Below are 21117 nucleotides of genomic sequence, written 5' to 3' on the forward strand. Positions count from 1 at the left end.
ACAAAACAAAACTTCAGAGCTGAAGTTCGCCAGTTACAAAAACTAAAACTTCAGCTCTGCCAGTTACAAAAACTAAAACTTCAGCTCTAGAGCTAAAGTTCACCAGTAACAAAACACAAAAACTTCAGCTCACCAGTTACAAAACACAAAACATTCAGCCCCATGCTGTAGTTTTTACAAAACACAAATTCAAATCCAAAAATAATGCCAAAACATGAGAAAAAATTTCAGCTCCTATCTAAGGTATCATCACTTTAATAGTATCATCTATTTAACTCTCAAAATTTTTAAAAATTTGGACATCTAATCACTGAAGAATTTATAGAATTTTCATCAATAACATAAAACCTCGTTCAAAAAACCTAAAAACACAATCGTAAAAGAAAAAGTAATGCACTTATCAAACTAAACACTAAGAAACTATTTAATCATAAATACATGATTATCAAAACCAAAACCAGAAAAAAAACCCAGAAAATCGTAAAATAAAACCCAGAAAGTTAAAGTAATGTACCTGTGATTAAATCGTAATGTGGGAACAACGACGAATAACAGTTGAAAAATCAAAACAACGACGAAAACCCTTTGATTTCAGAAAAGAACAAATCAAAAAATGCGAATAACAGGAGAGAGAGACAGAGACAGTAAAGGACTAGCGTATACTTGGAGAGAAAGTAGTCTTTTAATGAAGAAGGGTAAAATAGTCTTTTTAAAAGGCTTTTAACAAAAAAATAGGTACGGGTGCAAACGGAAAGACAAAGCGACTACAGGTTAAAAAGGGGCGTCCAAATAGGGCACCCCGTGCAATTTTTACGACATATCGAGTGAAAAAGAATCAGTTATAGCGTTGAGTCCATCACGTCTCTTAAAAACTGGTGCAAGTCAATTTCTTCACCATCTTAGTGGGCATTAATTGGTTCGGGCATGTAATGAGGAGAAGCCCAGATGCTCCAGTGAGGAGGTGTGAGCGGCTGGTTGTGGAGGGCACGAGAAGAGGTAGAGGGCGGCCTAAGAAGTATTGGGGAGAAGTGATCAGGCAGGATATGGCGAGACTTCAGATTTCCGAGGACATGACACTTGATAGAAATTTGTGGAGGTCGAGTATTACAGTTGTCGGCTAGGAGCTAGTTGAGTCTTGCGTTACTTTGTTCCATTGTGAGCCTAGTCTGGTAAGGTTTTAATCGAAAATTATTAGGGGCATTGTCGTGTCTTAATATTTTCTCTTTTCGGTGCTAGATCTATTTACTAGCCATCTTTTCTGCCTTGTATTTTTCTTATGCATTTTAGGATCCTATTTTTCCTATGATCTCTATGGTGAAACTAATATTCTCCCTTTTTTTTTTCTTCTTGTTTTTCTTATTATCTTGAGCCGAAGGTCTTTCAGAAACAGCCTCTCTACCCCTTTGGGGTAGGGGTAAGGTCTGCGTACATACTACCCTCCCCAGACCCCACTTGTGGGATTTTCCTGGGTTGTCGTTGTTGTTGTTGTTGTTATTTAGTGGGCATTAATGTAACAAACTTTGGCTAATTCTGAAAAATCGAGTTCTAATTGAATCTAACAAACTGCAATTTTGGTGTAGTTTTCCATTGCTTATCATTGTCGCGGAGATTATATTTAATACATTCAAACAAATAAGGAAACAAGTCACATGTAATCACAATATTGATTAGTAGGGGCAGAGCTAATGTGTCTTACTATAAGTTATTAATTTAGTATCAAAATGGTACCGATTCATGTCATTCTCCGTAATATACATAACAAAGCAGGAGGTATAGCCGCAATAACAATTTATATATATATATATATATATATATATATTTTTTTTTTTTTTGCGATAAAAAATAGGTCTAAGGCTAGATAAGTTGAAATCTTCTCTCTTGCGTAGCTCTACTTTATGTATACGAACTCGAGCCTGCTAGAGTTTTTCATTTCCTTTGTATTCTAAGGAATTCTAAAGCACTCTCTCATATTGCATCGGGTGCTGAAAATCATAATAGCTTTGTTATTATTTGATTATTGGTTATCTGATCACATTCGAAATATCATAAATATCCTTTGTCATCTTTCTTTAACAAGACTATAATCTTGAATGCATAAGCTTCAAATTCTGATTATGCCTCAAAATGATTAGGACATGTTTAAAGAGGAATAACGTGAGATTATCATCTTATCGAAGTCGACCATAGTAGATAGTACCTAATTAGGAAATTGATGACTAATTTATTCCTTATTTTTATGTGGTTTACCTCTAATTTATACAACTAGACTTTAGAATATCTTATCTGTCATTTATCAAATAGGAAAAGGTCTTCCAACAATTGTAAAATGATAAATCCATTTTATAATCTTTAAATCTACCACTAAGTCACATGTCAGCTTGTTTTGTCAACTTTCCATAGTCACATAGGACAAAGGAAATTCTTTGTTTACAAATTAGTACATCTATTTATGCAAGCTTCATTTTCAGACTATATTATATGTATATGAAAATCTAAAGAAAGCTTCTAAAAATAGGAAAATATATTAAATGGTGTACTAATAATCTAACCTAAGATATCAATTTAAGTGTTTGGATGAAATCCGTGAAGTAAAAAGACGAAATGTCAAAACAGAACAAATACAAGTATGTATTAGGTTATTCGTCATATTCTAAATTCATAAATGTCGTGAGGTTTAATATAAAAAGTAAAGACATTGTTATTAAACTTATATAATAATAATTTTCTTAACCACATAACCGTCTAATATTACTCTATCATTAGAAAAAGTCTTATTTATGTCCTTAAAATCAATTAGAGTTCCAATTTGAGAGTAGTATTAAATAGTATATAGACAAAAGCTAAGGGATAAACTTTAACTTTCTTTTTTTTTTGGTCAAAGAATTAACCATATAAATGAAGCAAACAGAATCTTTTTTCATGGATAAAATTTCAAGAGAAAAAGAATCCCAAACTCAAATATTCAAAATCCCAAATTCCCAATATGGCATGATTGTGGGGAATCTATAATTGAATGTAGACATTAATACAATCTTTTATATATTACAAATAAAAACACACATGGCCAAGCTGCAGAATACCCCCCTCCCCCCCCCCCCCACAACTCCCAACAACAATAACAAAAAAATATAAACTTTTTTTTCAAAATTTAAATTTTGACATATATAATAATAATAATAATAATAATAATAATAATTTCCAAAATGTATCTTACAACTAGCATCTCGAAAGAAAAAAAAGGAAACTTAGAAAAAATATAGTACATAATATCTTTTTTTAAGATGTGCAATTAGGGGAAATTTTTTCATTAATATGTAGTTTTTATGAGAACTCAAAAAACAAAAGCTTACGCAATGTAGTTTTTTATGAAATATTTACATACCGAGGACATGGTCATAGACAGGAAGGTGTAGAGATCGAGCATTAAGGTTGTAGGTTAGGAGGTAGTTGGGAATATATCTACGACGCTCCAGAGAAAGGCTAGTTTGTTAGGACTTGGTCTTAGACTGTTAGTGGTTAATGTTGAGTTCACATTACTCTTTCATTCCTTCTAGTGCAGGACTTTATCTATTGGTTATTGTTTTGCTTTTAATCTATTTTCTGTTCTGGTGATGTTGTGCTTTGTTCTATGGTTTCTATATATGGTATTGACATATTGCCTTTTTTCGTCTTCTTTTTATCTTTGAGTCGCGGATCTTTCGGAAACAGTCTCTCTACCCTTTCGAATTACACACTAACCTTCCCAGACTCTACTAGTGAGATTTTACTAGTCGTTATTGTGGTTGATGATACATACATACCTTAAATTAATTAAAGTAAAATACAATGCTCATAAGTCGCTCCTTGAAAGTGCGACTTAACAAGAAAATTCTTGTAACCGTCAGATTCCCAATATTCAGATTCCCATTTAACCAGTCCCAATTCGATCCAACTTCCCCATCCAAAGCCGCGTAATTTAAGTTCTTTTCTATATTCTTTCCCTTTTTTTAACCAAATTTCTTAAAACCGCCGGAAATATTTATTTGAGCTCCTTTTCTCCGGCGAGTGATCGGAGATGGCTTCACCGGAAACTACCAACTGGTTATACGATTACAATTTCGAAGATATAACTGTCTCTGTTGATCCCAATTTCTCAAATTCAACAACTGGGTTTTCTTGGTCTATGCAACCCTTTAATGGTTCAACAACTAACATCAGGTACTTATATTTATCAATTTTCTTTTTCCTTTTTGATTATGTAATGTATTCGCTAAAGTTTGGATCTTTTAGCTGATTAATGAGTCTTTGTTACTTTTCAATATATAGAGGATTGATATAGTTGACTTCAACTAAAAGTTGGGATCTTTTAGCTGATTGATGAGTCTTGTGGTGTTGCTTCTGAATGAAGTGGAATCGAAACAATAGAATTCATATAATCGACCCCAACTTGATTGGATTTACACATGGTTTCTATAGTTGACCTACTGACAGAATCATAAAAGCTAATAGTAGTAGAGGAATTTGGTAGTAAAATGCTTTATGACAATGTATCCGACCTACTGAAAGAGGTGTACAGACAGAGCCGGATCCAGAATTGTAAGTTTATGGGTTCCTATATCGACTTTAAATTAATATATTATAATAACCGGACTAAAAAACTGAGTTCCCAACTAAATATTCTTATACATTAAATAATTTTCTTAATACAAATATGGGATCTAGCCAAAAGCTACTGGGTTCCAGAAACCCATACTCATACCTTTAGATCCGCCCCCGTGTACGGATACCGGGATATGCACGAGGGCACCCAGGGAAATAGTTGGAGCTACAATTAAGATAAAGTTGTAAGTTGATAATAGCTAAGAGTGAAATTTAAATGTCCTTCAGCTCAGTAAGAAATAGGGTGAGAATGTTAAGAGGAGATAAAAAGAAGAAAGAAAAAACAGAGATCACTGGCAGAGACCAAGTGTGATACATCATGAGAACTTTTGTTTCCTTATTATTTAAGATCATGAATTCTAGATATTCGATTAACATCATTTTCATTCTTCCATCTGTTGGTTGTTTTTGTTTCTGGTATTTATTCTGATCTCTTTTCTTTCTATGTCTATTTTAGTGTTGATATTGATGGCTCAATTGGTGAATCCGACTGCCTGAAGGAAAGCGGTTCTAAGAAAAGGTAAAAATGTTTGCCATTTAGGGACATTTATTGGCTGTTCACCTAAGCATAGAGATGTGATGTTGCTGTAACTTATCACTATTATCTAGTCAGTTCTTCTTCTTTTTTCTTTTTTTGATAAGGGAAAAAAATAATTCTCCCCTCCCTTTATTTCATTTGTGTGTTTTCATTTTTCCGGTATCATCTCGGAGGTTCGTTGTTGAGAAAATATCAATCACATCATGCATTTAATTAGGAGAGTTTAAAGATTTTGACCATTGCTCTGTCGTCTTGTTTTAACGGCCTGTATGAGGACTTATATGCCCTAAGCAGCCTTCTGAAGGTTTCATACAGATACAGTTCTCTTTGCTCTATTTGAAAGAAGTTATTATCCCACATCAATTCCACAAATTTTGTTTAGATTCTGATTCTTGTGATGTAATAATAGTACACAAAGTCTTCCTCATGTTACTTCTAGTTTCGTAATTCTACTATTACGTTGAAACCAAATAATGAACTAATTTTTTGTAGAGGTATACACACTGAGCATTGTGTCCTCAGTAGTATTGATTTTTGAAGGAAAACCGGTTGCACTATTAAAACATACCTACAGCATGTTGTTTACTCATGTTTTGGAGAATTGTTACAGGGCAAGAGCTGAATCATGCACCTCGTCAAGTTCCAAAGCGTGCAGGGAGAAATTGAGGAGAGAGAAACTGAATGACAAGTGTGCTCATTACTCATTCTTTTTAGAGCCATTTTCCCCTTTATTTCCATTTTATATATGGCTAAATTGATACGGTATCAGGTTCATGGAATTGGGTGCACTTCTTGAGCCTGGAAGAACTCCAAAAACAGACAAGAGCGCCCTTCTGGTTGATGCTGTTCGCATGGTGACCCATTTACGTGGTGAGGCTGAAAAGCTGAAAGACTCAAATTTGAATCTACAAGAGAAGATAAAGGAGTTGAAGGCGAGTATTTGTTACATTCTTCCCATTGTAATCCTTCTGTGCTTATTGTCAACTCCAAAAAACAACCTGATGACAAGAAAAGCTAAAACATCGCCTTACTATACTGTTCCCCGACTCAAGTATGCTTTAACTTGTGTAGGCCGAGAAAAATGAACTTCGAGATGAAAAGCAAAGGCTTAAGGCTGATAAAGAGAAGCTAGAGCAACAACTAAAGACTATGAATGCACAACCTGGCTTCTTTCCTCCTGTCGTACCAGGTGCTTTTGCTGCGCCAGGTCAAGCTGCAGGAAGCAAGCTGGTGCCGATTATAAGTTACCCTGGGGTTGCCATGTGGCAGTTCATGCCTCCTGCTGCAGTAGACACGTCGCAAGACCACGTTCTCCGACCTCCAGTTGCTTAAGTTGTGGCAGCTAAAGCCTATAATAGTTACTCTGATTATGTTGTTTTAGTCAAATGCCCTTTGACTGTGTTAGTTTTTGCCTCGAGTCCTCTTGGTGTATTTTGGTGATGAACAATAGAAGTTTTCTTGCGACCTTTTGAACTTTTAACAGAGTTAATGCTGGTTTTATCAACTGTAAATTTTAGCAGGTTCAACCTGGCATTTACGTGTACATTCTTTCGCCTTCTGGTTAAATTCTCTGCTATTTTTGTTCCTTCTGTCTGGTATGATTATGACACTGTTGGCTAATTAAGTAACAATATCTCGCATTCACACGGCGTCCGGAGGAGGGCCGCACCCCAAGTGTGATGTACACAGCTTATCCTAATGCAAGCATTAATGACTGCTTCCACGGCTGGAACCCGTGACCTATAGGTTACACGACGACAACTTTACCGTTATTCCGAGGTTCCCCCTCTCTGCTATGCTCCAGCTGCTGCAAGGGCCGTACCCAAGGGGTATGATGTACACAACTTATCCTAATACAAGCATTAGTGGCTGCTTCCACGACTGGAACCCGTGACCTATAGGTTACACGGCGATAACTTTACCGTTATTCCGAGGTTCCCCTCTCTACTATCTCCGGCTATTGTGTAATATTGTGTGCGTATACTCTACTAGTATTAATTATTTAGGTTATCTCAACTTATCTAGTATGCAATATATATATATATATATATATATATATATATATATATATATATTATAAACTGTATATCCCACTTTTAGTCCAATGAACCAAACATCTTCCAATAAAAATATGTTCACTAAATAATTCTGTCATTATTTAATTCTCGTATTATATTCCAATCATTATAATTTCGAACGTTGGAAGCATTGCTCGAGGATTTCAATAATGATTTATTCTTCTTTACTTTTTTGTTTGTTTTTATTTTTGACTTATAATAATTAGTCGAGATATTTAAATAAGAAAATCAATATGTACTATGAAGTAAATTTATAAAAAAAAACAATTTTAAATTAAAAAAAAAAGATACTAACAAAAAGCTAAAACAATAGAACGTGATAATTTGATATAAAACAATGACCATATACTAAATTAATCTAATGATGTAAGAAATATGAGAGAAAAGGGGAAAAAGAAAGAAAAGAAAAAGAATAGAAAAATATAAGTCGCATTTTTTAAATACGAAGATATGAGGTTTTAGAAAAAGTCCTAAGTACGTAATAATCTTCATTTCCCCTTCCGACGAACGAAACTTCATTGGCGGGAAAAAAGCCCTAACTGTGCCAATTCGCCCTTCCATTTTTTTTGGTAATCCTTTAACTAATCTAATGATAATCTTTATTATTTTGAGTTATATATATATATATAGGCCGTGAGTATTTGCTGATTTCTACCATTTTATTTTTGTGCATTTTGAATTTTTCGGATTCTCGGACTCCATGTTTGCTTGTATAGTTTTTGCTCAATTTCATCTGAAAGTTTGCCCCTTTTGTTCCTCTCAAAATCTTCTGAATTGCATGCTGTTGCTTTTTTGTGTAGTATTTACTGTTTTTGTTGTGTAAATTAGTGGTGTCGAGTTAGCGTTGTGGTTCAGATTTTATGGGTTTCAGTTTGTACTTAGAAACACAAAAGGAATGAGGATAGTTTTAGTAGCACATAGTTGTTGAGAAATGCCTTGAATCTTCTGAAACCTAACAGAGGCAAGAGCCAGGAATTGGACTTTAAAGGGCAGCCCGGTGCACTAAGCTCCCGCTGTGCGCAGGTCCGGGCAAAGGAATTTATGGGTTCTAAATTCTAGGATAGCAATATCAGGTGTTTGGACAAAAGCTACTAGATTTGGCCGAACCCGGCTTCTAGTTCCGCTAAGTATATATGTGAGTTGTGAGTTTTTTGTACTTATCTCGGACTAATGATGCTTGCTGAAGTCCTCTTTATCTGTTTGTTTGTATTTTTAAATAAAAAGCAGTGACTTTTCCAGATAAAATGCATATTTAGCTGTATTGAGAGCATAAAGTGTTTCACAAAACTAATGTAAGTTTTTTCAAAAACCAAATCTATTGAAGACATTTTGTTAGCGATTAACTTATCAAAAACCAATCAGAAGATAAATGAATTAAATAGTTGGTTTTAGGAGAATTGGTAGCTGTCATGAATTAGGCATCAACATAAATGCTCATATTGCAAGAAGGTGGAAGCTATTTTCTGCACAAGTTCTCTCCTTTTGCCTGTATAGTGATTTCAGTCTCTTTTAGTACCTTCGGTTCCTTGCATACTCAGTCTGCATGATATACCTCAAAAACACACTTAGTATGGTATGTAAGATGATACTTCCTTCGTTCCATTTTATGTGGCACTATTTCTTTATTAGTCCATGCCAAAAAGAACGCACCTTCCTATATTTTGGTTTCAATTTGACCATAAACTTTCTATTTTTCTCTTAACGGCATCTAGTCACAGAAATCTCATGGCATGTTTAATACCACAAGTTCCAAAAGTCCTTTCGTTTTTGTCTTAAACTTCATGCCCAGTCAATCTACGTCACATAAATTGGATGGAAGATTATCTTTTCTTATTATCTCTAAGTATTATTTAGTGAAAGAATTCACCATAAATTGTACAATATCTAACTATAGAGTAAAGTACATCAGGGAAGCAGAAACTATAGTAGCCTTGAAGAGTTCCAGAATGTCAGGCTCGGGGCTGTTGCCATCTCGCGTCACGGAGCGAAAACCTTCTATACATGGTTCACCTCTCTCAAAATTTTGTTTCTTGTTTACAAGCAACATGGTCAACAAATCCTTTCCCCAGGTTCAAGTTTCTCTAATATGACAGCTATTGATAAATTTATCAGAGAAGTTGACATACTTTGTCCACAAGGGTCGAAGTTGAGGGAATGCTATATCCAGCCAAGGTTTTGCTCGACCGTTGAAGTGGATCACACCAGCACTTTGAGCATCCGCAATGCTCGTATTATCTTGGTAGCCGAGTCCTAGCATGTGCCAAAAGGAATCAATGGCATGGACATGACCATGAAATGCAATTAGACCTGGAGGTAATGTTCCTAGCTGCCACAAACTTAGGTCTGACTTCAAGTTCTGCACAACAGAAGGAAAACTAGATCACTAACTTTTTCAGTAAGCGGTTTCGAATAACTGCAAAAGATTTACTAGTTGAAACAAAATTCAAGAATTTTGCATAATGTTTGGAATGCATTTCTTTGAAGCAAAATTTGATGTCACTTGTAGTCATGGGCAGAGCCGAAAATCACACTATATATACTAGGTCAAAATTTTTATGTATATATATTAGATGTTGAATCCCCTTGTATGTTTACTCCTTTGTATTTTGAACCCCCTTACTGAAATTTCTGGCTCTGCCACTGCTTATAGTTACCTGTTCAAGCCAATATTGGTATGCTTGACTTATATTTGTTTCTCTCCATGCTTCTAGATCAAAAATATTCATGCCATAAGCCCATGCGCATTCATTCGGATCAAAGTTGTTTGATATCATAGGATGAGAAAAATTCAAATAGCTTTTGAAGCGCTTTGACATCACAAATTTGTCCTCTCCCCTACATGTCTCCACTGCCCCATTCACCTTTCCATTCATGTCAATGTCCCATAGAGATGAAAGATCAGTTTGAACAACGACGTCGTCATCCAGGAAGACTACCTTATCAAGACTGGGAAACAACTGCAAAAATATTTGTACTTCTCAATATTGAAAATTTTAAGTGCATAAGAAAAAAGATGGGTGTTATATGCAATTTAAGTCAGCTTAAAATTAAACTACCCTTACTTCTGGCAAATATATCCTTATGTGGTTCATTAGGGAATTGTATTTGGGACTGAGGGCTTGCAACTTTGCTGCAATGATATGAGGCTTTTCGGTTGTATTTGCTACGATTGCTGATGATCCTCCCCTGAATTGTGATCTTGCTTTTTGGTCTTTTTCCATTGCTTCCAGAACTGGGACCTTTCCCTTTGTTAACCAATCAAAATGGTGCAACGCTTTAACCTCGATGATTGCAGGTGTCAAAGGATGTAATGAAAACCAAGCTTGCATCGGTGAGAAGGTTTTGCTATCCGTGATTATGTGAAGGACAACTTTTTCAGGGCGGAAAGAGTTCTGGACGAGCGATGATGCAACAACAGAAGCAGCAAGAATATTGTCAGAGGCAAGGACAAAATGGAAATATGAATTATCAACCAGGGCAGGAACAAGTTCCGCTGATGGTAATTGGAGACGGGCATTGGCGTTGATAGAATACTCGTGCGCTAGCTTGAGATCAAGGCAGTGCAGCTGTTTCGGGATGCCACTAGATGCCACATGCCGATAAAGGTACTCTTGAATTTTGGCAGTTCTTGTTGTTTGTTCAAGGAGAGTTACCTGCAATAAATAGGCACTAATTTTTTATGACATAATTCAGTAAAAGTGTACTCTCTCTAATAAGTTAATCTTTTAGATGAGACAGTAATGATTCTTAATGGCATCAGCTTAAGCAGAGGTCCTGAATTCGAGTCTCATTGTCATCCATTATCAAAAAAATAAAAATAAATTCACATCCTATGTGCATAAAAAAGAATAAGGCCCACACAAGAGGAGGTGTGTTGAAGACATAAATAAGTAAATAACAATATGCTCTCTGTTACAGCTTAAACTTTTAGATGAGATGGTCACATAATTCAACACTAATCAGGCCTTTGACTCGCAGCTAGGCAGATTAGGAGTAACTGTTTTCTTCTTCTGGATTGCATACGAGATCTGTTATTTGCCTTGACTGGTTAATGTGATTACACATTGTGGTATCTTAGAATTACTTTATATCTATGTATAACGGAGAAAGCATGATAAGTACACAATACCATAGCTTTAAGCTTGACAGCAAAGGTTTCTGCATCTGGCTTTGTGTCCTTCATTTCTGCCATAAACTCTTCTAATGTTTGAGGAGTTTCGGGACCTGCTTCCATTTCAATCTGGTCTGAAGGTTCCTCCAATACTTGGTATATCACCTCTGGAACCTAACAGAAGTTAGGGGAATAGAGATTTTAGCATGTGATTTCAGAGTTATTAGGTAGGTGCAGGGGACAGTAGTATGCACAAAAGGATAAAAAATACACGGCTCAGAAGCGTACAGTTGATTCGAGCTGTCTTCCCAAAATCCTTGGTCCAATTTTTCTCCCCAAGCAACCTGCGGTAACATGAAATTTGGAGTTTCTTCAGTATGCTGAGAGATCCTCATTAATGCTTCTATATTTCTTATATCCAGTGCTGCTTAATACATCTTCTTAACATGCTTCTTGGTTTGGTGAATTGTAAGCGCGCATGTGTGTGTGAGAAAGAAAGAGAGATAGATGTACCTAGTGTTGAACATTTTTGTTCTCCATCGATAGTGTCTACAGCTGTTAAAACGAAGACAAACCGGAGAAGAAATGTACAAAGCAGGAGTGAATAAAAGACCATGAGATACGATAATCGTCTTGAACCAACTTTTACTTTGATGAAATCCTTGAACCCTTTAGCTGGTAGGACAGTAACATGCCTTAGACTTGGTGATATGAGAAGCTGCATTGTTTGTGTCATCCAATAACAAAGAAAAATAAGAACCAATATTGGTACTCTGGCTTTAACTAGAGTACTATTGGTGTTCTTGGTCAAGTTATTTCAATTTGGAAATCACTCATATGATAAGTTTTTGATGAGTTGAATTGCAAAAGACACCTTGTAGGAGAGATGCTGTAAAAGGAAGGATTTTGCAAAAGGTTGTTGAAGGGAGTTTGATGTTCAAAGTTGCTGTCACTCACCTAACCTTGCTTAGCATGAAGGTTAGACATGCAAGTTTTACAGGTTTTAACATATTTGTATCAATATTTGACAGAGAAGAAGACTGGATTGTGGTAGTTTTTAGTACTATACATACACTTATAGTGTAAAATAATTTTTATTTGAGGTCGCCTAATGATAATTACTAGTAACCGTCCATGAAAAGTGGGACTGGTAACTTGGAAAATAAGGCAGGTTCTTGCTAAAATAGATAAAATACATTGAGGGGTCGTTCAATGGATATTTTGGAAAAAGAAAAATAGTACTCCCTCTAGTCCACAATAAGTGACCAATTTGCTTTAGGCACACCCATTAAGGAAATACTAAATTCTAGACAAAAACAGTTATTGTGACTAAACTACCCTTCATTAAATGTTGCACCATAGTTATAGTAACACTTACTTCTCTTCTCAAATGTGAGGAGTAAATGACTTTTTAGGGATACGTACATAAGGATAATTTGGGAAAAATAAATTGAATTTTTTCTTGATTATATAAATGGACACTTATTTTGGACCAAAATAAAATAGTAAATTGGTCACTTATTGTGGACCGGAGGGAGTAGACAATAGCAGATAAAGTAGCAGGAAATAAAGAAGGATAAGGAGTAAGAACTCAAGTAATCATCCTTTTATCTATTGATTAAATTACACTTAAACTTGGGCTAATCTTTTACTAAAAGGGTTACAAGGATAAGGATAATAATTTCCGGATAAAATGTGAGTTTATTTTATCCCGTGTCTGGATGAATTTTACACTAAATTATAAGCAACACCGGAATTGTTTATACCACAATTGTAATACTATTTTTATACCACTCTATTTAGGACACAATCCCGGGAATATTAGTCCCGGGTTGAAACAACAAAATGTCATATTTGCCTTTCTCTAAAGCTCTTCTTCTCAAGTCTTTTAACAAAGCCAAGTTCAAAACTGAAAATAAATATTTATCCAAGTTTATCTAGTGTAAAACCAAGTCTGTTAGGGTTTGTCTTAGACTGCCAGCGGTTAATGTTGTGTTCACACTATTTTTCTATTTTTCATAGCACTGGGCCTTCTTTACTGGTTATTGTTATTGCGTTTCATCTATTTTCTTGTTCTTATGATGCTGTTATTATTTCTATAGTTTCCGTTGATGGTACTGATATATTGTCTTTTTTTCGTTTTCTTAAGTCGAGGGTATATCGGAAACAACCCCTCTACTCCATCGGGGTAGGGGTAAGATCTGCGTACACACTACCCTCCCCAGACTCTGCACCTGTGGGATTCCCAAACTCCGCACCCATGGGATTTTATTGGGTTGTTGTTGTTGTTGTTGTTGTTGTGTAAAACCAAATACATTTTTTGTACTATACCCTGTATAATCGTGTTTTAAGTTCAATAAATCAAACATTTACCAATAAATTTATAATTCCTATGTAACACCTGATAGTGTAGAATTTTGTGTACGTATATAACTTACATCTTTTCAAGAAAGAGATGGTAGAATGGAAAAAAGCTGCTGCTGATTTGTGGAATTGGTTTGGCTTGTTATAGAAGATGGGACATAGTGAAAAAAGTTTTTACAAGTGTACATGTTAGAGGAAAAGAGAAGACAGTTTGGTGTTGTTTCACTTTGCCTTCACATGAAGTTATGAGTATAGTAAGCTTGAAAAAAACATGAGGGATTTGAACAGAGTTTCTAAATGGACAATGACATACTGTCTTCCTCCTTTCTTGGTCTGTCTTAATACAAAGTTGACCGCAAAATCATGGTGTGGTTGGGCTTTGAGTTGTTGGCTGTTGGAGCAAAAAATAGTCTTGGACAATAATAAACTAATTTAATTAGTATTTAAGTTACTAGAAGGGAAAGCCCGACATATTTGATTTTGATCAAGGTTGACCTGTACAGGGAAACAAATAATGGCTTATGGGAACGCATACCACGTATGGGGAGATTAAGGTGATTAAGCACTTCAAGCGGAGGAATATGTTGTACATTGTTGCAGCATTGTTGTCTTAAAAATATAACCATCTTGAGAAAAATAAGCTAATCATAACTCTCATCTCAAATGAGAATTCAAGAAGAGATGCAGATTGACTTATCTCGTGACTAACACAACATGTAATTAACTGCTTTTTCCATCCTAAACTACATATTTCACCATCTGAGATATAATTGCGTCAAAAGTCTACAAAAGATGTCCCTAAAATATCAAAAGGACAATTGACATTATAGATCATATCTTTATGGTCCTTTTAATGGTGTTACAACTCAACACCAACCCCAAACTCGAAATGGAAAAGGCGGTTGAAAATTGAAATTAGTGCTTCTCTTTAGTCTTCACATTTACAACATGGAAACCTGTTGCAACAAAGCCAAAGCAAGAAATTACTGTGTCAGAAAGAACGTATAAAGAAATAAATATAGAAAAATGACATGTGAAACGACAAGTGTGTAAGAAGCAGCGCAGATAATGAAAAAGGTTATGTGAAAAGATAAGTACGTAAGAAGCAGATTTACTTATAAACTATTCGTTCTACAACAGCTTTCAAGCAGAAACATTTTCCATTTATCAACTAATTGTACAAATCAGGTCCTAAGCAGCTGAAAGGTTTAAATACAAAAAGAACAAATCAATTGCTTTTTCTCCCCCTCCAATTTCTACTATACGTTCCTGTACATGTCACAGAAAGCTTAGCTTTTGAAAATTTTGGCTTCATGGTTTCAGAGGTAGGAAATTTCTTCTTCTTTCAGAGGTAGGAATGATATTGATTGCCTGCCAAAACCATATAGAGTCGTGGAGAAGGAATCTGAGGGGATTTTCTTACAAAATTACCTGATTTGACTTAGGAATGAATCTATGAGAGGCTTCTACAACAGGTCTTTGCAGTTCTATGAGAGAAATGGGGCTTCCCTGTTGGAAAAATTCAAGAAAAAGAGAGATTTATTATGGAACAGTTAAAAAAGAAATGAAGGTACATAATCTTGGACTAATTTCTAGAGGAAGTTCTTTATAGATATATTCAGGTCTTTTTCCGACCTTTTTCATAGATGTTATTGGACTAATTTTTTTGGGAAAACATAGAATAGAATAGGCCAAGATCACCAACTATTGATACTCCTTATGTTCCTCATGCATCAGCTCGCTAAAATAATCTGACCTAATAATTACACAGAGATTTAGTGGAGAATTTAGCACTCTTTTGATTCAATGACTTATTTTCGTCTGATAGGATAGAAATATACTCTAAAAGTTTTGCTCATTTGCAGAGTATACAGAAAGGAATCAATAAATATGGGTGATAACGTAAGACACATATCAAAGCTATATTACTATTACCATGATGCGGTCAACCTTGATTTTTCTTCTTTCTAGTTAGCACTCTCTTTTTCCCTCCCCCATATGTTTTCGTCCTCAAGAAACTTTTGTTAAATGTATTCCCCAAAATATAACTCTAACCAAGACTTGATTTACGATATCTACATACCTTGGCCACAAATTGATTGTATTTTAATTTCCTCTGTTTGATGGAAGCTTCAAGAATGCATCACATGCATATGTTCGTTCGCTAACATTGCTTCTCAGGACTTTAACAGGTATTTAAGCCTTTTTTCTTTCAGTCCTATGTTGTCATTTTTAAACTTAGTAGTATGTTAAGCTAATGGTCTAGAAAAGCATTAGGTGACTTAATTACCTACATGCTGATGCAAAGATAATTGAGAGAAACTATAGCAACTTGAGGAGACATATATAAGGAATAATGGTTCAGAAAATAGAAACCAGTTAAACAAATCCACTGCCGCCAAATATATTCAACTATAAATGCAGAAGTTTTTGTTTTAAATTAGAAGGCAAAAGGAGTTGGTTAACAAGTCTAACACAACTTTCTTTCAGAATATCAGAAAGAATAGGAGCAGGAAACTAAACATCCATAAGATTAAGAGTGAGTAAGAAGGATGGTTAGAAGTGAAGTGAAAATTGAAATGCTATTTTCTTCAAGATAAGTGTTATAGAATGAATCTAGACACATTATAGAATGAATGTAGACTCTTTCTTAGTAGTGTACATAAATAGCAGATTTGTAGGATTCTCTTTTATTTCTTTCCTTAGTTAGGATCTGATGTATATGTATTTATATTGCTCACCTCTTGGAATGAGAACACAAGTTATTCTTTCTATTTCGTGCACATGGTATCAGAGCAGGGTATCCTGCTTTGTCGGACTTAGATTAGAAACTCCCCCGATCTACAAAACCCCAAAATCTGGTGGTCGGAGGAGAAGCACGTGCGTCTCACACGCCGACGAAACTGCCTGAGATACTTCTGTTTAAGCTGCGTGTGGAGGCGCGTTCGTGGACCAATCTTGGTCTAGCTTCCTGTTACGACTTTGCCTCGAAGTTTTGGTTGAATTGTAGTGGTCATGTGGTAGTGGACCACATTTTGGAGAAGAAGAGCCTTGAAACCTGAATCTGTATCTGTGAATATTCTTTTTGGTCAGGTTTGAAAATTTTTATTAGTTGCTGATTGTTATTTTGATTCTGGGAATTGGCAGAGGTTTTCTACAGGTGCAACAATGAATTGGATTGTTGCTCACCAATTTGTGATTTGATATTGTCTCTTGGAGGTTATCTGAAGCTTGGTTAGATTTCAAAAATTGTCTTTTTGAGTGCAACCTTGAGTTTGGCTATTCTCAGGTTTTTGATTGCGCTGGCTACTGTCTTTTTCAAGTATTGTCTAATTTCTGCTTTTGAATATATTCTATTTGGGTCTTTCAGTTGGATTTTCCATCACTTGTTTTGATACAGTGAGTTTTATTAGTTGGAAATAGGATGACTATAAACAGTAAGCAAGGAGGAAAAAGTGATACAACTTCTAGTCCAACAATCCTAGTTTTGGATGAGTTTCTTGAGTTCTTTCAATATCATAAATCAATTAAGAAATCTTCTTCAGTTACTGCTTTTGCCGGGCCAGATAAGACATGTCTTATCACCTCTTCAAATAAATGGGTGATTGACTCAGGTGCCACAAATCACATGACAGGTAATCCAAATATTTTTTCTAGCTTTCGATCACACAAAGCACCCTCTTCAGTTACTGTAGTTGATGGAACAACATGTAGCAGTGTTGGATCTAGGACTGTTAAACCGACTTCCTCTATTACCCTGTCATCTGTATTAAGTCTACCAAACTTGGCCTTTAATTTGATTTCTGTTAGTAAAATCACCAGAGACCTTAATTGTTGTGTAGCATTCTTTCCCAATCATTGTTTGTTTCTTGATCTTACGACGAAGCAAATTATTGGTAAAGGGTATTTATCTGGTGATCTCTATATCTTTGATGAATGAGAGCCACAGTCTATTGCATGCTCTAGTGTCGTGTCTCCTTTTGAAGCACATTGTCGATTGGGGCATCCCTCTTTACCTTTGTTGAAGAAGCTTTGTCCTGAGTTTCTGAATATTTCTTCATTGGATTGTGATTCATGTCGATTTGCAAAACATCATCGCATCTCGTTAGGTCCAATGGTTAACAAGCGAGCTGAGTCAGCTTTTGAATTAGTTCATTCTAATGTTTGGGGACCATGTCCTATTGTTTCTAAAACTGGAAATAAGTATTTTGTCACTTTTGTAGATGATTTTTCCCGAATGACTTGGATTTACTTTATGAAGAGTCGCTCTGAAGTGTTTACTCACTTTTTTGCCTTTTGTGCTGAAGTCAAAACTCAATTCAATGCTTCGGTGCGTATTCTAAGGAGTGATAATGCTAAAGAATACATGTCAGAGTTATTTCTGTCCTACATGAGACAACATGGTGTACTACATCAGTCTTTATGTATTGATACACCCTCTCAAAGAGTTGCTGAAAGGAAGAATAGGCATCTACTTGAGACAGCTCGGGCACTTCTGTTCCAAATGAAAGTTCCTAAACAGTTCTAGGCTGCTGCGGTCTCCACGGCTTGCTTTTTGATTAATCGCATGCCATCTACTGTGCTTGGAGGTAATATGCCTTACAATATTCTTTTTCCAAATAAGTCATTATTTCCTGTGGAACCTAAGGTGTTTGGGAGCACATGTTATGTTCGAGATGTTCGACCATCTGTTACCAAGTTGGATCCCAAGGCATTGAATTGTGTTTTTCTTGGTTATTCTCGCCTTCAGAAGGGGTATCAGTGTTATTCTATTGAACTTGACAAATATCTGGTGTCAATTGAAGTGGTGTTTTCAGAGACTATACCATTCTTCTATGCACCTCCCATCTCTACAAGTCAGGGGAGGAAGAACAATCAGATGATGTTCCTTTATCTCTTAGCTCTTCTATCGAGCATCAATTGACTATTGTGCCTTCAATACCTGCTCCAATTATGTTAGCAAGACCACCAATTGTTCAAGTTTACTCGCACAGGCAAGAGACAAATGATACGTCTCCTGCACCAATTCCTTCGTTATCTGTTCCTCTTCTTCCGCCTGATCCTGTAGAAGGCCTTGACCTTCCCATTGCTTTACGCAAAGGTACACGTACTTGCAAATCCACATATTCTATTGCTAATTTTGGTTCCTACGACCACTTATCCCCCGTGTCTAGATCTTTGATTGCATCTCTAGACTCCATTTCTATACCCAAAACGGTGAAAGCGGCTTTGAATTGTCCTGGATGGTCTGAAGCAATACTTGAGGAAATACATGGATTAGAGGAAAACCATACTTGGGATTTAGTGAATTTACCTAATGGAAAGAAAGCAGTGGGATGCAAATGGGTCTTCACGGTCAAAGTTAATCCAGATGGCTCTGTGGCAAGACTTACGGCCAGACTTGTGGCCAAAAGGTATGCTCAGACTTATGGAGTGGATTATCCGGTTGCCAAACTTACTTCTGTCCGCTTGTTCGTTTCTCTTGCAGCTTCTGAGAATTGGCCTTTGCATCAATTGGATATTAAGAATGCATTTCTTCATAATGATCTTCATGAAGAGGTGTATATGGAGCAACCACCTGGTTTTGTTGCTCATGGGGAGTATGGAAAGGTCTGTCATTTAAAGAAGTCCTTATATGGCTTGAAGCAGAGTCCCCAGGCTTGATTTCGTAAATTTAGTAAGGTAGTTCAAGAATTTGGGCTAAAAAAGAGTAAATGTGATCATTCAGTCTTCTACAGGCAATCAACAGCTGGATCTATTTTCCTTGTTGTATATGTTGATGACATTGTGATTACAGGAAGTGACTATGCAGAAATCTCTTCTCTCAAGTCTTCTTGCATACTAAGTTTCATACAAAAGACTTGGGACAACTGAAATATTTCTTGGGAGTAGAAGTAACTAGAAGCAAGAAGGGGATTTTTCTATCTCAGCGAAAGTATATTCTTGACTTACTGACAGAAACTGGTAAAGTTGGCTGCCAAGCCTTGCAGTACTCCAGTGGTTCCTAATTTGTATCTTATGAAAGATGATGGCGAGCCATTTAATGATCCAGATAGATACAGTAGGTTAGTTGGGAGATTAAACTATCTCACTGTGACTCGTCCAGATATTGCTTTTGCAGTAAGTATGGTTAGCCAATTCATGTCCGCGCCCACAATCAAACATTGGGAGGCTTTGGAGCAGATCCTATGTTACTTAAAAGGAGCTCGTGGACTTGACATATTATATAGCAAATCACGGGCATTCCCGCATTGATTGTTTTGCAGATGCAGATTGGGCTGGATCCAAGATTGACAGAAGATTTACTACTGGTTACTGTGTATTTGTTGGTGGAAACTTGATATCATGGAGAAGTAAGAAACAAAATGTTGTATCTCGGTCCATTGCAGAATCAGACTATAGAGCTATGGCACAATCAACATGTGAGATAATGTGGATACACCAGCCTTTTCTCTCTGGCATCTTTTTATGCTTATGCAATGCAGCCTTTTTTGAAAGTATTCGATAGCAAATCTTTTAGAGTTAGCAGCCTGCATCTTTTAACTAAATAGGGTTGAAGCATCCTACTCCATCAAAGCTCTGGTGTGACAATCAAGATGCGCTCCATATTGCCTCAAATCCAGTGTATCATGAAAGAACCAAGCATATTGAAGTTGACCGTCATTTTATTCGTGAGAAAATTCAAGAGAACTTGATTTCCACTGGCTACGTAAAGACAGGAGAGCAACTAACTGATTTGTTCACTAAAGCATTGAATGGTACTCGAATTGGTTACCTTTGTAACAAGTTGGGCATGTTCAACATATATGCTCCAGCTTGAGGGGGAGTGTATGAATCTAGACACTTATTATAGAATGAATGTAGACTCTTTCTTAGTAGTGTACATAAATAACAGATTTGTAGGAATCTCTTTTATTTCTTTCCTTAGTTAGCATCTGATGTACATGTATTTATATTGCTCACCTCTTGGAATGAGAAGACAAGTTATTCTTTCTATTTCGTGCACAGAACAGGAAGCTGGAGATTTGACTACCTTAGATGTTATTACTAATGTTATAACTCGAGAATTGAAATGGTAATCAAGATGAAACTTCAGCTGTTTGTATGGAATTAACCTATGTTCGACAAGAGCTTATCCTCATATCGTTCTTGAATCGGACTTATTAATATCTGGAAAGTGCTTTGGAAGTTGCATGCTACTTTACAACGAATTAGAAGGAAGCTGAATTTGTCTCAAGACAAAAGGTTATGCAAGACAAAATCAAAAGCGCCAGAGACAGAAAGCATATATAATTGCTTTAAAGGAAAATGTGTCACCAAAACATCATTTTATTCTCAATTTGTCTAGGGTTTAGAATTCAGATTGGCCCATTTTTGGTTTGTAATTT

The 21117-nt window shown here is 35.9% G+C and overlaps 2 protein-coding genes and 1 long non-coding RNA gene across 5 annotated transcripts; 2 read left to right on the top strand and 1 right to left on the bottom strand.

Annotated features, from left to right (window-relative positions):
- The first annotated feature begins 3913 nt into the window (after positions 1-3913).
- Positions 3914-6719, top strand: LOC104239823 (transcription factor ILR3-like). Its single transcript, XM_009794544.2, has 5 exons — positions 3914-4197; positions 5096-5158; positions 5787-5864; positions 5946-6108; positions 6248-6719. The coding sequence occupies exons 1-5, from the start codon at positions 4055-4057 to the stop codon at positions 6506-6508; spliced, it is 708 nt and encodes a 235-aa protein (XP_009792846.1). The 5' UTR covers positions 3914-4054; the 3' UTR covers positions 6509-6719.
- Positions 6720-7741: 1022 nt separating this feature from the next.
- LOC138874694 (uncharacterized) lies at positions 7742-13909 on the top strand. Of its 3 annotated transcripts, none has more exons than XR_011401651.1 (4): positions 7742-7823; positions 9164-9567; positions 10550-10859; positions 12236-13909. It is a non-coding gene; the product is annotated as an uncharacterized lncRNA (long non-coding RNA). The 3 variants fall into 3 exon arrangements; XR_011401653.1 differs by lacking the exon at positions 7742-7823 and having other exon boundaries at positions 9255-9567; positions 12236-12343; positions 13515-13909; XR_011401652.1 differs by lacking the exon at positions 7742-7823 and having other exon boundaries at positions 9255-9567; positions 12247-13909.
- LOC104239825 (probable galacturonosyltransferase 12) lies at positions 9063-12229 on the bottom strand. The gene is made up of 6 exons (XM_009794545.2): positions 11879-12229; positions 11654-11709; positions 11384-11539; positions 10317-10907; positions 9909-10211; positions 9063-9610 (listed from the first exon to the last, which is right to left on the bottom strand). Exons 1-6 carry the CDS (start codon positions 12099-12101, stop codon positions 9326-9328), a joined length of 1614 nt encoding a protein of 537 aa, XP_009792847.1. The 5' UTR covers positions 12102-12229; the 3' UTR covers positions 9063-9325.
- Positions 13910-21117: the final 7208 nt, after the last annotated feature.

The sequence above is a fragment of the Nicotiana sylvestris genome, chromosome 8 (assembly GCF_000393655.2).
Source record: "Nicotiana sylvestris chromosome 8, ASM39365v2, whole genome shotgun sequence".
In the NCBI taxonomy this organism is placed as follows: domain Eukaryota; kingdom Viridiplantae; phylum Streptophyta; class Magnoliopsida; order Solanales; family Solanaceae; genus Nicotiana; species Nicotiana sylvestris.